The sequence below is a fragment of the Spermophilus citellus genome (genome assembly GCF_964194105.1).
Source record: "Spermophilus citellus genome assembly, chromosome: 5".
Classification (NCBI taxonomy): Eukaryota; Metazoa; Chordata; class Mammalia; order Rodentia; family Sciuridae; genus Spermophilus; species Spermophilus citellus.
Window position 1 is genome coordinate 102,001,724 of NC_138186.1, and position 15,319 is coordinate 102,017,042.

The window sequence follows — 15,319 nt, forward strand, 5'->3', positions numbered from 1 at the left end:
CTTCACCTTGAAAGGCAATAGAGGCCAGATGTACAAAGTGCAGAAGAAAGTTAGAAAATGTACATTATTCCTGGGATCTGTTAACCAAGTATGACAGCAATTCAAAAGAGGAATTGTTTATAAGACCTTTTAATTATAAGGCTTTGGAAGATCTTAACTGCTATGAAGAGGTAGCCAATATGCCTCACAAAAGGTAGTCAAAATTCAAACAACATAGATTCATCTTAAAAGTTAAAATCTTCTTAAAATGTACCCAGAAGCATGCAGGTAACAGATAATGCTATGTTAACTTTATATCAAATCCAGTTAACAATCATGTATTCCAAATCTAATCATTTGGTTAAAGACAAAGATAAGATAGATAGGCATATATTTGGTTATATTAATGCAATGAAAAAAAAATTACACTATATCCTCAAAAAGTCTTTATTGTTAACAAAGCCACCAAACAATCTTTCCATGAAATCTTACTATTTGGAGAACAATATATTTCTTCATATATTACACTGCAGCCTAACTGTGCTTATGTCATCACATTAAATTAAAATTATATTTTAAAAATAAACATATAACAAACAAAAGGAAGCAGAATGTATAAAGGAAAATGGAATTTAAAAATCTTGGTTTATTCTGCTGTAGTTGATTGGTTATCCAAAATTGATTGTCTTAAACAATTATTGTTGCAGTTTATAAAACTGACAGATGTTCATTTGTTACTAAAGCTGAACATGAAAAAAATAAAAAACAACACAAGAAGAAAAGAGAGAGGGGATAGAAAGAGAAAAGAGAGAAGAAGGAGTACAGGAAGAGGGGGAAAGAGAAAAAGAGAGAAGGGAAGAAAACAATAGGTTAACCTCCTAGATTGGCAGGCAGATGGAGAAAGAGCCATCTTCTCCCTTTTTGCTCTCTCTTTCTTTCATTGTTTTTTTTTTTGGGGGGGGGAGTGGGGTGGGGGTGGGATGGGGTGGGAGGGTTGTTGTTGTTTATTTGTTTTTATTTTTTGATAAGAGAGCTAGATTGGAGTTAGCCTTCTGCATTTCAAATGGTTCTTTGATGGTTCTTTATTCAAGCTGTCATAAAACATTTTGACAGGCCAAAGCTATTTTGGCATAAAAACATGAAATGCTGCCCAGCTTGGATTCCAAGACATTGTTAGAAGAAATGGTAGGAGGAAACAAAATGTAAATTGGAATTGCTTCACTAAACTCCTCCATTGTGTTTATATTTTTAAATGTAGCACTTGGGGCTACCGAGAGTTGAGTGCACCTGATACAAATGACTGGACATTCTATTAAATTCAGTGCTCTAAAAGCTAGTTAAATGGTTGCTTTCAAGTTTCTGTAAAAATTCAATCCAATGTCTTAGCACCTAGGAAAATTGTCCATGTACAATAAATGAACCCCAACTTGTAAACAGCTGGTTCCCACAGTGTTGTACTTGAGGTATGTTAGATATAATAATAAAATAAAATGAAATATCTGGTTCTTATCAAATGACAAGAAAATATATCCTTGTAAAATATCAAAGATTACCAGGATAGGACAGGTTAAGTGCTCTTATTTTTCATATGAATGTTTTAAAATAAAGAAAATATTGACATAGTTTCTGAATATTCTGGTCTGTTCTTATCTCAGTGTAAAAGTGTGATTTTTTTATGCTTTAATACCTCATTTACATTTTTCATGAATGTTAAATACCTTTAAACCACCATAGATATTTTGCCACAGAGATGAAAACTGTTGATATATACCAAGTTCATCTTTTCTAAGTTAGCTTAAGACATTCACTTACATATATTTCTTAATTACAAACTGGATGTGAAACATGAAAATGTGAACGGCATCAAAATATTGAAACTGAATGATGACAATGAAACACTAGGCTGTACAATTAGTTTTGGAGAAGCCGTGTTTCAATTTAATGTCTACATTAACCTATGAATTAAAATCAAATTAACTAAAATTTAAATCTTTGATAATTTTGTGATATCTCAGATATAGTCAATAAATGAAACAAAGTGACATACTGATTATGATAATCTTAAAGAACTGTGCCATTATTTACAAGTGGGGAGGATCAAGCCAGGAAATAAGGTCTCATGTTAACCCTCTGTATACATTTTACACTAGAAATAAAAATATAGGGATTCAAGTTTTGATTCTCCTCTTCCTGTCTGGGGGACTGTTAAAAAAATATTTTGTACTATCATGAAATTGGAAAAACTGGGACCTTCACTTTTCCTTTGAAAATTCTAGCTATATGCTGACTATGGTGCTCTCTTCACTGAGGCTTGTCACAGGGAAGTCCCTGATGAATTAGCAAAAGGAAGTTCTCACAGTGGGAACATATCGGATAATCCCAGGAGGGTAGCAGAGGCACATGTACTCCCTTATAATCAGGAGTAGGTTCAAATTTTTTAAGTTTGGAACCTCCTATGATCTGGGATACCCTCTCTGAGAAACGAAGATGCAATTACATATGTGAAAGTGCTTAGGGCCTCCCAGGGTTAGGAATGGGGAGTCCATGAATGTTAGGAGCCCTGAAGTTTAAAAATCATGATTAAAAAAAATCTACCTCTCCTTTACTTTAGTAATCTGTCACATCCCACATGACCTTCCTGCCTTTACTGACTGGAATTCTATACCCATTCAATTTGGATCTGTATTACATAAATCCACCTCTCTTTCAAAATGTAAAATCAGGGTAAGGTAGCTTAACAAATAAAAACACATTGAAAAATTTAGGAATGATAAAAAGAGTATTCACAATTTGTGTATTTAAACCACATATATTCATTTGAATTTTAAATAAAACAAACACAAGGATATTCTGAAATGATTAGGAATTCTTGATTGATGCTTATGTGTACTTATGACTTAGAAGGGCATATGACAAAATGTTCTACAATATTGACATAAGAATATGATCAATTTCATGATAAGGGATATTCTTATGGTATATATAGGAAATTTATTTATGATGAGAAATTTTAGTAAGAATCATATCTATGAAGAAAAAATACATAAAATTGGTTTTAAATATTTTCAAGGATTAAAAATAGGAATAATAGGTTTGAATAGAAATTATTAATTATCAGAACTGGAATAATTTGATTGTTTAGTATATTTTACTCTCAGCTCCTATTTTAATTTGCCATTCACATTGCAAGGAGAATCATATCAACACAGATGGGCACTGTCTTTGGGTCTGAGGTTCTCTTTAGAATGTGATTTCTGATATGAACTTTTAAGAGAGAGGTAACTCAAAATCAATAGGAAAATACAGTGAATTGGAAATACTTTTGTATTCTTTGTGCACCATAAAATATCTATGAGTGATAAACAATTCATACAGGAAAGATGCTCCTTAGTTTAATATTTCATAGTAGCATCACTCATTGGGCAAGAGAAAAGGGTTTATCCTCCTAATCTGAAGTGATACTTTAGACAGCAAATGGGGACATGGAACATTTCATGAATTGTTATTAGAATGTTAAGAAATACTTGTGCAAAGTTTGCAAAAGGAAAAATTGTGATGTAAAAGCAGCTGAATATGGTTCAGTTATATTACATTTCTCAAAACACTTTACTTTTCTGAATTCACATCACATGATTTTCATTTTAAATATCTTAAATGCTTTAAAGCAAAAGTTTGAACTCATAAAATGTCAAGCATGATGCATCAGGAATTTGTTCATGCTAATACTAACAATGATATTTGCATTTTATTAATTGGGGTACAGAATAATAAAGAAAAGCCAAACACTTACAATGAAAGTAAAGTTCTTCATCCCCTTCTTGGTCAGCTTTGCTATAACCACAGTGCCTAGAAAAAGCCAAATTCGTGACAATCTCAATCAATGATTTTACTTTATATATTTAGCATTCAGTATGATGTACCTTATTACTTAACAACATACTAGTGAGAACTATAACTTAAAAACTATTTCCTAATAGATATAAATCCATTTAGAGAGAATATGACAATTCACATGATTTTAAAAACTCACAGAAAATGGAGTCAGTGTAAAACAATGCAAAAGGAACTTTATTTATGGATTTAGATTTATAAATAAATGCATATTTGATTATTATTTCTTTGGGAAAAAACTCCCAGTTTTTAAATGGTTTCCACAGGCATTTATTTCAATATCTATAGAGTAAAGCATTTGTTAGGTATTTTCTACATTTTTATGAAAATGTAACTATGAAAATAATCAATAAAAATTCATCCAATAGAAATTACAATGCTCATTCCCCTTAAACTGAAGGCAATAATAAAACTCTCACTTTGTTTTGATCTTGGAATAATAACAATTTATTGACTTGAGATTTTATATCAGACAAAGAAAGTTCTCATTTACTGTATAAGATTCTAATATACTAAAATCAATAAGTAATAGGCCCATATAATACTCAAGATTCAATAATATTGTGTTAAATATTAGAACAATTCCATGTGATACCTTCTTCCAATGATGAAGCCAAACACCATGAACACCAAAATGATGGTCCCTGCCACAGCCACCACAGCAATGATAATAACAGGATTCTGTTCACTGGAGACAGCTGTGGCTGTAAACGGAAGAAAGAGGCTCAGAAATACTCAATGTCATGCAAGAATATAAGAGGTTAAACAGAGTAAGAAATATCTGTTTTATTTATTTCACTTTTAATTTTAAATAAATTCATTGTACACTATCAATGTAAATTTAAAATATGTTTACTTTTGCATTTTATATAAGTTGTGAGATTAGAGAGGACCTAGCCTACTTATGAAACAGCAAACTTTCTGCCAAGTACTTTAAAAAATATTTAGTAATTATTTGTAGATACGTCCTGTACAATACTAAATGGTTCTTACATGCTTATTAATGCAAACTCAGCTGGAGTTTTCTAAAACTCTCCATGGGAATGAGTTCATGTTTCCATGTCCTTTAAAACAGTCTCTGATTAAAATACTTCAAAGTAACACATATTATCATTTCCATTTTTCCAAACTAGTCAAGGTTTTCTTATATTGCAATTCACCATTACCACATTTTCCCCAGAGTATTATATTTGCAATAGTGTTAATAGACTTGATAAAATCATCAGGCATGTAAAACAATGAAAACATATATGCCAATAAATGATCCAGTTATAAATATATAATAAATGAAGTCAAATTAACATGGTTTGCTTACTTCTGAAACAATTAACAGCTTTAATCTTTAAGGCAGAATGGAAAATACTACTCCAGTTGGTGGCAAGGGACAGGGTCTCTAGAGTAGGCAGAGTCTATCTTGCCATAATAGGCAGCACTAGCTTTGTTTTTGTTCCTTCGTGGTTTTTTTTTTTTTTTTTTTGATTGGCCTTTCTTTATTTATTCATGAGTCAACACTTTTGACAATTTATTTCTTAATTCTCTATATCCATGCTAATAAGAGGTATTTTCTATACTGAAAAACAGCAAAAATAGCTGGTCTGATAGTGTCTAAACAAAAGAGTTATATACATAGTTCCTAATTTATCATCATGTGATTTGCTCCCCAAGGGAACTAAGCAAAGTTTGGGAGGAAAAAAAAACTTTCAAGGTTTCAAGTTTTAATTTTTAGCCCGTTAACACACAACAAAGACAAAATGATTTCAAATATTTTTGTTTGTTGGTTTGGTTCATTTTTGTTTTTAATCTGCAGATAGATATATAGATAGATAGGGAAATGGAGTAGGAAGGAAGGAAAAAATTATGTACATATGTGTAGAAATTCTTTCCATTCAATCAATATGTCCCATTGGTCTAATTCTCTGCTTGTCTTAGGCTCAGTTTTTCCCTTAGCTTCAAAGTCAGAGCTCCATGAGAAAAATGAACTCAGGTGACTGATGAATCAGAATTTGTGAATATTTATTTATATGTATTTATGTACAGTTAGAGTCAAATTTTAAGTTTTCCGTACTTGACATTTATGGCTAATGTTTTCATCTATTTCATGGGTAATAAATTTTCCGAGTAATTTGTAAAAGCTATAATCAGAACATCATGGCCTAAAAACTGTAAAGGCAGTAGGTTGGCTCTTCATACAAGGGAATTTTAGTGTATATGTACAATAACTTCTCTTTCAAACAGTGCTCAAGTGACTTCTCTTAGGAAGCATCATCCCTCCTGCCCTATGTCCTAGTACAGTGAGTCCCACTGCTCTTGGACATGCTCACCATATGGGGCCACACACACTTCCAGAGCTTAATTGTGTAGTCAGAATTTGTAAACTCCCTCTTTCAATAAGCTTTAAACAGAGAGCACCAACTGTATCTTGCACCTCTCTCTATACACAATTCTTTACACAGTACCTCATGCTAAGTGGTTCCCCAAAGGTTGTCTAGGAATCCCTAAGGATCCTCAAGAACTTTCCGGTGGGATCTACAAGGTCAAAATTGTTTTACTATAATAGGAAGATAATATTTGCATTTTCTTGTGTTCTTAAAATTTTAATTTTAATTTTCAACTTGACAAATAGTGATAGCTAAAGTCCACAGGGACATGATTGTTTTGGAAGTCCTCAATATTTTTAACTGTAAAAATCTTTCTGAGATCAGAAACTTTGAAAGAGGCTCTTCTAAATAATAAAAGCTGGCATGTGAGAACTTTCATGCTGGGAACTACATGTGGCACTTTGTGTATATTAATTTATTTAATTGTCATAATACCCTCTGAGTTGGGTATTGCTATCTCAGCACAGTACACAGAAATAGCTCATTCACCCCAAATTCTATAAATGGATATAGTAGAGGTGAGATGTGAACCCAGCCACATGCCTGCAAGAGATTGGCCTTAGTTGAAAATTGCTGTAGCATATTTTAACAATAAACCACTCAAATGTTTAAATGTTGAAATTCTTGCCTAAAATGCTTTAATAATATTTTGGGGCCACTAAGATACTTTCACTTTGGGTCTTATATAATCTATTTAAAAAAGATAATAATAAATCAGAATAGCATTAAGCTCCTCATAGCTAATTATGTGATAAATTTTTCTATGATGCTTATGTATAGCTACAATTTTATAAACCAAATTATATTTCACAATGATTTCAACATAAATTTTATTTTTTTGGCCGTAAGTACTATTGATTCACCATAAAGTAACAAAACTGGGCATGATGGCACATACCTATAATCCCAATGGCTTGGGAGGATAAATCAGGAGGATCATAATTTTAAGGCCAGCCTCAGCAACTTAGTGAGGTTCTAAGCAACTAAGTGAAACCCTGTCTTAATTTAAAAATTAATAAATAAATGAAAGGTTTTTGGGAATGTGACTCAGTGATTAAGTTCCCCTGATTTCAATCCCTGGTACCCTTCCCCCCAAAAAAAGAACAACAAAAATATTTTGAAAAAAAATACTACCATTTTAGGCTTTCAAACAATAAATAAATGCAAAGGATATTTCATAAAATATAAAATCTTTGAAGTCAAAGCAATTCTTTGATCAAATCGTATGAATTTAATTTGTTTTTAAAAATTCTTTTAAAAGGTGAGGGAAAAATCATATGACATTTTTTCTACTCTCTCTTGTTTAGAATTTTATAGGAACACTAGATTGGCAAGGAGATGAGGTGAACCTTGTGCCTGAGCAGTAACGTGAGGAATGAAGAATTCCTAGTATAGAAACACAGGCCTCAACCCACCTGAAGCACAGCCAGTAGTGAGTCCCTTATTCTGAACTTGTATTATAACAGTTAGCGGAGACACACACCTCAAGACACATCTGCTCATTTGTTACATACTACAAAGATATACATGATTTGTTATAATTTTATGTTGCACTACAGAATATCAATCGTGATAAAGGAGTTTAAAGTTATTGTTTCTGTTGTATATTTCAGCTGAGTGGTGCATACAGGGATATTCATTTACTTATCTCCTTTATATTCTTATATACTGTATTTCTTTACTATCCTTGAAATATTCCATAACAAAAACGAAGAAAGAAATGATGAAAACAAAAGAAATATAAGTTCTAAGATCTTCTTTCTGAACTCCAGTGTTTGAAATTACTGCTAAGTGACAAGTAGCTTAAATTAACACAGCTCTTGGCTACAGTTCTCTTGTCCACCCCATGTACATCCCAACCTCATTTGGGGAAATTTTCAGAAGGAATAATTTGATGGACCCAAAGCATGATTACTTTGAAGTCTATGAAAAAATCTTGTGTCAACATAAAAAAATGTATAAATCCTGTTTCTAATTCTAACTTCACCTTTATAAAATAAATAAATCCAGTGTATGTTAAAGTAAGTAGTATAAATTATAAGGTTTGAACATTGCAGGGGAAAAAAACAACCCAGAAATAGAAAAATTATTATCCTGAATGACCTTTATAAAGTATGCATGTATGTGCATATGTATTTATTTTTATATGTAAAAATTATCTTGATGCAAATAATCACCCTCAATACTGGAAAAAAGTAAGTCTGAGAGTTATCAAGGGTAAGAATTCAAACCAAAGGTTGTAATTACCTTCAAACATTTTACCTGTAGCTTCCTCTAGCGTAGCAACATCAAGTCTGGGACTGTAATTTCCATAACCTGCAGCAGTAAAAGCCCGAATCTGGAAAACATACACTGTTCCTGGTTTCAGATTATTTATGGAGGCTGAGGTGGACTTGGTTTTTACAGTCGAGTAGGTCCTTTCCCTTTGATCCTAGAAACAATATTTATAGAGAATATTTAATTGTGAATGTAACCCGATAATTTGATAGCCAATTGTGCAATTTATTTCAATTTGCTGTATTGTTTTTATAGAGGCTACATTGTGCCTTGCGGAATATTATAACAGTGAGTTGCTTTTAAGATAATATAAAATCTAAATGTAAAATGCTTGCCTTTGTTCTATAACTTTCAAAGAGAAATACTTTGTGAATGAAATAATTATAATGTTTGATTTTTTTGCTTTGTTGGGATAGGGCATAATGGCAAGAACCATAATATAACAAACTGCCCTACTGATCAAAATGTGAGTACACCTATGAAAACTATGGTTTATGAGAGCTCTTTGTATCATATTGTAGTTCCGTTAATTTTTCTCAAATGTTATACAATAAGCAAAAAGCCATACGCCAAAACTTAAGAAAGTTATTGAATCAAGAAATTCTCTTCAAACCAACACTATAATGACACATCAATTGTTTTCAATAAAAACTCATTTCTCATAGAACAAAGCTACTTCTACAAAATAGTTCTTAGCAGTACTTAATGGAATGTTTTTAATTAAAAACTCAATATGAAAGTAAATTATCATTTAATTTATGATTTGACAAAATTTTAAATTTAATTCTATTTCCTGTGAAAACTGAGGCTTGAGAAGTTTACTTTAAAGTTTCATTTTCTATCTTCTTTATCTGATAGGCATCAAACACATTGTATGTACATATATGATAAGCCTAAGAATGAAATAAATATAAAAATTTGAGCATATAGAAAACATCATCAAAATGATACTTAGATGAATAAAAATTTAAAACTTCCTTGATGTAACTAAGTTATTTATGAGTAGTTTAAAAGATAATACTTTATATAACTTTAGAGAGTTTTTATTTATTCTATGTAAATACTCCTATTCAATTTTACTTAGAAATAAAATTCTTCATTGAAATTTGAAAATGTCAGTCTTATGGTTTGATTTACCTTCACAATGTACTTAGAAAACTGCAAATAAATCTATACTTAAACTCAATTTCATGAAAATGACCTGTGATTGTCTTCATTATTATAATTTGTAAAAATGATAGTTGATATTGTCTATAGATGTATCTTAAATAAAAGAATATGTCCTAAGAGGAACATGATGATAAATAGATTATATGCCTGCAAACATTACAGCACAATGCAATACTTTTATTGTTTTCCAATATTTGCTCAATTTGCAAATTTACTGAGTATAGAGACATCATTTCTGTCATGCAAAATAAAAATTAATTATTTAAACACATTTATTTCACAGAATATGCAAAATATTTCAAATTTGCATTATGAGAAACTTTACTTGAAACCTGTGTTTTATTATCTTTGAAATTTGATAGTTTCAAGGAAGAACTATAACTTGAGGTAATCAGAAAACGTACAACACAAACAATATTAAAAACAGTTATCCCCTTTGAACACACTTGTTGGAACCAAAAATATATTTTCTGGTACAAAAATGAGGCATAGGAATCGCAACTTAAAGAATAAACACCTGATTTCATAATGTAAATAATTAGAAAACTAATTTAAACAATATATGAACATTAAGTGTAACCTTTACATTTTTTTTTCAAAAGGAAAAAAGTATACTTATTACCAGAGTATTTTGCATATTTCAATTTATTTAACCAAGTCTACTAAATCCTAAAGTTTTCCAAAGCTTTAATTTTCCATTTAGTAATCCTATCTACATAGTTAAAACAGTTTGTGTAGTACAGCATTTCAGATAACTAGTTGAGTCAATAGTGGCAATATTTATTATTATGATTAGTGAAACAAGAGTAATAGTTGCCATGTTTAAAACCTTGATCCAGGTCTTTCTCTGAGGTGCACCAGGGATATCTGTAACAGGTCTTTTTTATATTTTTTGTTTTGTTCTCGCTCCACAGGAGCAAATGTACTCATATACTGAGATACACAACTATTTGCTGAGTTCACCTGCTATAAGAAGATTACAGGGGCAGCACTTGAGTTCTAGCCCATTATTCTTCATGGAAGAAGATGCTAGACATGATTGCACAACATATGAAATACATTTCAGCGAGAATTTAAAGGAGTAAAATAACATTATCTGATTCTTAAATCTGGACAATACTACATAAGTCTCATGCAAAATATTCTTATTTTTATCACACTTCTAAAGTATTTGATGATATAATTATGGAATCACATAAATTCAATAAATCATTAAGAGTCTGAACAGATATATCAAGAGCAACACTTCTCAAAATGTATTGGGCTGGCTGGGGATATAGCTCAGTTGGTAAAGTGCTTGCCTTCCATGCACAAGGCCCTGGGTTCAATCCCCAGCACTACACACAAACACACACTCACACACACAAATATATATTGGGCTAAAAACAAAAAGCACACAACAAAAATAAAACAAGCAAAAAGCAAAATGTATTGGGCTTTGTAGTTTATGTTGTACTAACACATCATACTTCTAATTAACATGTATCAAAAATTGAGTAAATACATTTACTACAAATGGAATAATCAGTTCTGTAACAGAAATTTTATACACAAAAATCATGATTGTAACAATGAAACAGAGACTCAGGGAGACGCTTATTAAAAATGGCTAAAATTGACTACAAATTCTGAAGTAGTTCCAAGTTGTTGGCATAATGACCAACTTTGGTGTACAAAACAGTAGGATGACATGAGACACAGCACACACTGTCGTACATTTCAGCTGCTCTTAGCACTTACTTTCTCGTAATACTTGATTTCATACTCGGTGATGACTCCATTGGGATGCTCTGGTTCCTGCCAGGAAAGCTCGACACTCCGCTGCAGCACTCTCTCCTTCATTACTCCACTCACTTGCGAGGGAGCTGTTTGGACAAGATGTGTCAATAAACAAAGAGAAAATTCACTGGATGCCTCAAATCAAATGTCACAACTGATCAGTCCCATGCTGTGCCAGTTTCATTAAGGTAAAAGAAAGCACCTTTTCATAGCTCACAATTCAGAAGCTAATGAATATTCAAACAGGACCTTATTACTGTTCATAAACCTTAATAGAAATTTAAATTAAAGTGCAAACAGCAGAAGATAGCATTGTTCAAGTTAGTGAAAAATGGAAATGATCAGGCTGAGAATGACAATTAAGCAAATGAATGCTAATTAAGGCTTGAAAATATGATTTCAGATTAATCTCCAGTGATAAACTAAGTCCAAATATTTATTTCATATGCAACAGAAATTTACTTTGCAAAAGAAAAAAATAACAATACTATGTAAGAAAAGATATAAAAAACAGCTATTTTATTCTTTAAAGAGATGATCACACTTTTACAAAATGCTTTTGCATTCCAACTGTTTGTTTTTTTTCAAAAAGTATAAATTAATATTGGGAAAAATTTGTAAGGGTCATGATGTCAAGATGCAAAAAGTGTGCCCTAAATTAAATATATGCATGAACACCATACACACACACATACAAACTTTCACATGTGTACTTTGTACCATATACTATGTAACCTAGGATTCTGGCTTTGGTAGAAGCAATTCAAAGCTACACTCTTGGTTTCTCTTTCTATACAGATAATAATATGCTTAGAGTTCTTTCATTCTAATTAGTAGCATATCGTCTTCTTGGTAGCTAAGGCTGTGGAATGTGGCAAGCTCATTTGCTCTGTCTAATTTGCTCAGTGATGATTAACTAGTTGTCTTCTCTGTCTACACGAGTAGCTGCGCTGGCTTGGCTGAATTTCAGTGGGGTCATTATGTTTCATGTATCATGCTCTATCTCATTCTGTAAAATATTTTAAGGCTGTTAATTTAATTTTCAGATGTCCGAAATTGTTAATAATCCTGCTGACAGAAAAGCAATTATATGAGGCCGAAGCCATTTAAGCAAGCTTCTGATGTTTATCCCTGTGGCTTTATTTTGTTTCTTCTACTTCTTAATATTTTCTTGTATGAATGTCTAGAAAACACATTTTTCACTTCTTCCTGGCCAGGCAATTTTGAAGGAAGGACAGGGAAGATTCATGACTCCCATTTCCTCACAGATTACTAAAAAAAGAGTAACGAGGCCGATTAAGTGGGACAACTTTCCCTTGTAGGGGATGCCGCTACACAATTGACTGTGTTTACAGACTAAATGCATTTTACTATGTCTTCAATGAAGCAAATTTATAATAAGAGGTCTTATTTTTGCCACAACTTTTGAACCCTGAGTGTGTACAGTGAAGAATTGGTCGCTAATATGATTGCTCTCTGCCCAGAATGAGTTTAACCTACTTCACAGAGTGGGATGCTTTAAAAGCATGCTTCCTTGGGACAGTACCTTGGGAAACACAAACCCAACCAATTGTGAGGTGATGTTACACTTAACAAATAATCTCTAATGCACTTAACAAAGCCATTCAGAAAAATCCGTAGTTAAAAAATACAGAATACAAAACAGGAGAAAATTCTGCATGGACAGCACACTGCCCAGTAGATCTGCTGCTCTCCCATCAGGGTTCACAACTTAAATGTGCCATCATTAAGTAGGTCAGTGAGAAACTGGTGAGGGAGAAGTTAAGTCTAAGTCTCTGGTTCATTTTTTAATAATGCACCTTTCTTAAAATTATTTTTGGTATGAGTAAACTGTAAGGTGTTTGCTTGGTTTCTACCCCAAGATGGTATAGGAAAAGAAGCAGGGATGCTGAATTCTTTGAGATATGAAGGAGACTGGAATCTGAGCCTACTTTATTTAGTTTCTAGTGCATTGAAGAAAGAGCCAAGTATAAAATAAGACTTGATTTGTGCACGTTACACACTAAAATTACATTCATTATTTCATCCTGGAAAAGAACTTTTACCAACAAAATTATGGTAATTGAGGATTTAGGGGAAAGAAGGGTGCCTAAAAATATATTTGAAGTGTATAATAGTTTGAAATTCATAGCACAGCACTCGGTGCACCGTGCTGCAACACATTTTCTCTTTTTCACAGGGAGCCATATCTGGGAACATACTCCTGATTTTTTTTTTTTTTTGGTTGTTGTTCGTTTATTTTACTTTTAAACCCTTGCTTATACTATATCCAGTAACACATTTTTAGAGGGTCAGAGACAAAAGTACACATGGCCCTTGAGAATAATGAACTGCAGGATGAGAGAAATCTTTGTCTTATGTCCTTGAAATACAAGATTCTGATACAGAAAAACGGATTACATTTCCCCTTGATTCTCAGAATCTTTCATAAAGGATGTACAACTCGAAATACAGTTTTTAAATAGAATATTTCTAACCGGATCAGATTCTGACAAGGCCATCATGTACAGATAAAGTAAAATGTTAAAAGTAAAACCTAAATGGCATAAGGAATCCTAACGTAAAAACACAATGACTTTTAGGGCTTATTTGATTTGTTATTTGATCTACTAAATTGATCACTGTAACCATTTCACTAACATTACACTAATTCTTACACAAAAACATTTAACTAACAACCTCAAGTTTATTTCTGAAAAAGAACTCTATACAGCTAAATTATATGCATATTTAAGAACCAATTAGGTGGTATGACATTAAATTATAACATTTATAATTATCAAAATGAAAGTAAGTCTATTTCAATTGGAATTGATGTGAAGTTAATAAATAGTAACCAAAAAATAATAAAGTCCTTGAATTAGAAAATGTAAAAAACAATTACTATACACCAAGAAGTTGTTTAATATTTTTAGGTGGGTTTCTAAAAAATGAGTTACTAGAAGCATTGAAATATGGTAGTTAATTTCACATAAATTATTAGAAATATTTTAATATGCAACTGGTAAAACAGATGGAGCTATCTTGGTTTCAAAGCTCTTTAATATAAAACTTATATTATGAATATAAAACTTAATGAATAAATAGAATATAAACGAGACCAAACCATGACACACATTTATTTATTTATTTAGGTACTGGGGATTTAACTCAAGGGTGCTTTACCATTGAGCCAAATCCCCAACCCTTTTAATTTTTTTTACTTTGAAACAGGGTCTCACTAGGTTTCCTAGGGTCTCAATAAGTTGATGAGACTGGCCTTGAACTTGCAATCCCCCTGCCTCATCCTCCTGAGTCACTGGCATAACAGGTGTTCACTGCCACACCTGGCCATGATATACAAGCTTAACCATATTTGGAATCTGCACAATAATAATAAAATAGGATTTTAGATGATTCAGAAATGGATTCTGTTGTTAAATGTGGCAAATATCAACATCATAATAACAAATTTGATAAAGTTGATGAAACAGGAAACCAAAAGTCTAATGAAAGGCAGAAAAGTAAATTTGTAGACTCTTTCCTCACTATGAAGTTTTGAATTAAAACAAAATTGATAATAGGAAGGTGGGTTTATGAATAGACCTGAACCAATAAGGTTCTTGACACATTTTGAACTTTAAAGAGCTCATACACAGTCATTGATCTTAATAATTTTCAACTAAAATCCAATTACAATGCTATATTTAAATTACATTATGGAATATAGTCATAAGAGCTCCATTTTCCCTTCCTAAAATGTTAAGCTTACCTGAATGTAGGGGAGATTTTTCTAGCATGAAGTGAGGAAAAGATCATTTTAAAACAGTGGAAGAGGCTGACTA

General features: G+C 31.9%; 1 protein-coding gene across 6 annotated transcripts in view; it reads right to left on the bottom strand.

The window, feature by feature from the left end:
* EPHA7 (EPH receptor A7) overlaps positions 1-15,319 on the bottom strand; it is a 168,702-nt gene that overhangs the window by 18,513 nt on the left and 134,870 nt on the right. For 2 of the 6 annotated variants that reach the window (XM_081294724.1, XM_081294723.1), the window contains exons 6-9: positions 11,436-11,560; positions 8,511-8,679; positions 4,466-4,574; positions 3,770-3,825 (exon numbers count right to left, since the gene is read on the bottom strand). In XM_081294724.1, coding sequence (XP_081150850.1) covers positions 3,770-3,825; positions 4,466-4,574; positions 8,511-8,679; positions 11,436-11,560 — 459 coding nt within the window. Of the gene's footprint in view, positions 1-596; positions 723-3,769; positions 3,826-4,465; positions 4,575-8,495; positions 8,680-11,435; positions 11,561-15,319 lie in introns of those variants that run through there. The other 4 variants (XM_081294722.1, XM_081294721.1, XM_081294726.1 and 1 more) reach the window with 3 other exon arrangements.